At 37.8% G+C, this 3,070-nt stretch overlaps 1 protein-coding gene across 1 annotated transcript in view; it reads left to right on the top strand.

Annotated features, from left to right (window-relative positions):
• The first annotated feature begins 1,258 nt into the window (after positions 1 to 1,258).
• Positions 1,259 to 3,070, top strand: part of SUCLG2 (succinate-CoA ligase GDP-forming subunit beta) — a 392,451-nt gene continuing 390,639 nt past the window's right edge. The window contains exons 1-2 of the mRNA XM_007946054.2: positions 1,259 to 1,279; positions 2,052 to 2,193. Of these exons, the coding sequence (XP_007944245.2) occupies positions 1,259 to 1,279; positions 2,052 to 2,193 (163 nt within the window). The remainder of the gene's footprint in view (positions 1,280 to 2,051; positions 2,194 to 3,070) is intronic.

Here is a 3,070-nt window from a genome sequence, read left to right as displayed (position 1 = left end):
AAAAAAAAAAAAAAAAAGGTGTCTTCCCCTAGATTGTACATATCCTTTTATCTAATCTGCTTTTATTTTTTAATAACTCAAAAGTGATTAGATTTTACAGTGATCAGATAGGGGTGATTAGACTTAGAACCCACCCTACTCAGATGGTTCAATGGAGAATTCTCACCTTCCATGTGGAGGACCCAGGTATGATTCCTGGCCAGTGCACCTCGTGCATAGTCACCACCTGTCTACCAGTGGAGGCTTGCATGCTGCTATGGTGCCGAACATCTTTCAGTGGATCTTCCATGCTAAGATGGATTATGGAGAAAGGCCTAGTGATCTACTTTTAAAAATCAGCTAGTGAAAACTTGATGGATTACAATAGTTTGATCCTCAAATGCTCATGGGGATGGAGCATGACCACACAGTGTTTAGTTCCCTTGTGCATGAGGTCTCCATGAGTCAAGAGGCTGACTCAAAGCCAGCTGCCAACAATTCCTCCCCAAGTATGATCTAATTAACGTAACAAAGAAAACCCTATTTGTCAACAGGATTACATCCACAGGTATAAGTGTTAGGATTCCAACACATATTTTAAGGGACACAATTTAATCCACAACAGGGGTATATCAGGTGCACTTCCACATACCACCAGTCTTGTGATCCAGTTGTGTAATTGATTTATTGGTGTTTTGGTTTATTTTGCATTAATGGGATCCTTAACACACCTCTTGCAAGTATGGATGCTTTACATCCTGACTCATGGATAAAGAAAGGTAAATACATTAACTTTTTTTCCTGCTTGTTGTTTTACTTTCAAAAATGAGAATTTTGATCATGAATGATGTTGATTATACTGGAAAAAAATTTAAAAAAGGAATTTGTTTTTGTCATTTGACTATTCAACATAGATAACAACTAATTGATAGTGCATGTCTGGTAGCGTAGTGCCTAAGGCACTTGACCACTAACCAGAAGACTGGCAGTTCAAACCCCCCAGCTACTCCTCAGAAGGAAGGTTGGGCAATCTACATCTGTAGTGATACTGCCTCAGAAATCCAAGGAAGGGTCCTATGGGTTGGATCCGACTTGGCATCAGTGAGTTTGGTTTGATTTGGTCAGAAACTACTTCTACTTAATACTTAAGCAAAGTTACTCTAATATACATGTTGCAATTTAAGAACAAGTTTCATGAATAGTGAATCTTTCAGGTTATTGCATTTCACTTTGGTGTAGGAAAGAGATAATCTCATTAAATGCATAATGATTGCACCTAATGATTCCATCAAAAAGTAGGGTAAAGTAATGGGCTAGTTTGTGGCCCATTGACCTCAAAAAGTTAAAAAAAAAAAAATCCCAAGAGTTACTTTCCAATGATTAATGATGTGCATCCAGTTATTAAAATAATGCTGTGAGCTTTATTTATTTAGTGTTGGATAGGGACTAGGCATACACTATATAATAGAATCCCATTTTTTTTTTTGTAATTTTATTTTGAAATATGTGTGGACTCATAGGAAATTGTAAAAATATCACAAAGAGACCGTGTACCCATCCCCCAGTTTCTGCCAGTGGTGACACCTTATAAAGCTGTAATACAGTATCAGAACCAGACAAATCACACTGATATTCTGTTGTTATTTAGAGTGCAGACTTTATTCAGTTCTCACTATTTTTTAAGAACAGTGTTCATTGGTGTGTGTGTATAGTTGTCCTTAATAAGTTTTAAATACATGGAATATTTAACTGGTGGTCAATATTTAGGCAAAAAGCATTTGCCATTTCATCAGTCTTCACAAGTATAATTCAATGACATTAGATATGTTCTTCATGTTGTTCCATTATCATCATTCTCAGATCATCACCCTTAATAGAATCTCAGTGTCCCCTAAGGGTCCTTAACATGAGGACACTGATGCTTAAGTGAATAATTTATGTAGATTTGCTTACTTTTTGCATCTCTAAATGCTCTGTTACTGATTACCCCTTGAAGATACCTGTAAAACTGGCCATATAGGTTGCTGTTATTTTTCCTGTTATTAATATGTGCTGTATCCTAATTTCTCCAGGCAATTCAGTTAATTTCTAGAAGATGGCTGAACCTGCAGGAATACCAGAGCAAGAAATTGATGTCTGACAATGGAGTGAAGGTTCAGAGATTCTTTGTGGCAGGCACTGCAAATGAAGCTCTCGAGGCTGCTAAGAGACTAAGTAAGTTAATTATAACAGCTGAAATACGCTTTCCCAAGTTAGTGAATTCACAGGTTGCAGTTCCCCACTAGTTATCAAACATAACTAGTCGATTATACTAACAGTGGTGGGTACAGTGGAGAATTTAGAATCAGTAAAAGCCCAATCAGAAAAACTTTACTGTTTTACATGAAACTGTTTAGTTACCATTTAAGCCATTTCCTCATGTGTGGTTCAGTGGCTGGGAGAAATATGGTTGAAGGCTGTGGAGTGTCACTGGGGAGCCCATTGTAGGATAACTCAGGCCAGATATTTGGCACCTTTTTTTAGCCTCTTAAAACATCTTGGCATTCCCTCTGAGTGAGTATGGGAGAATAAGGCAAAGAGCATGCCTTTTGAAGTCAAGTTGGCTTTGGGTCACTGTTTTGTTCTCCTGTTTACCAGTTCTGTAACTTGATATAAGTGCCTTCTACTTTCCGCTACTCAGATTTCTTACCTATAAACAAAAAAGAAACAAGCTCACTGCCCTCAAGTTGGATCCAACTCATAGTGACCCCACCCTGGGTTTCTAACGCGCTATCACTACAGAAGATTGCCTGATCTTCCTCCTAAGGAGTGGCTGGTGGGTTTGAACTGCCAGCCTTCTAGTTAGCAGTCAAATGTCTATAGATCAAGACTAATAATGTTTATCTCCCAATGCTTTTGTCTTTAATGGAGAGTATATATGTGTAAACTACTTGTTACATGGTAGAAAATCTAACCAATTTTCTTAATTATAGATTGAGAAATTAGAATTTGAGTCCTTCTGTCTGTTTTTCAGTGAACAGTCCTTTGGTGGCACACAGATTCTCTTGCCAGTCTGAATCAGCACTGTCCAATAGTACTATCATGTGAGCCA

The sequence above is a fragment of the Orycteropus afer genome, unplaced genomic scaffold (genome assembly GCF_000298275.1).
Source record: "Orycteropus afer afer isolate SDZICR_OR568_19922 unplaced genomic scaffold, OryAfe1.0 scaffold00149, whole genome shotgun sequence".
Lineage (NCBI taxonomy): Eukaryota > Metazoa > Chordata > Mammalia > Tubulidentata > Orycteropodidae > Orycteropus > Orycteropus afer.
The sequence above is the reverse complement of the archived record's forward strand: the minus strand, read 5'-3'. Positions and strand labels throughout refer to the sequence as shown.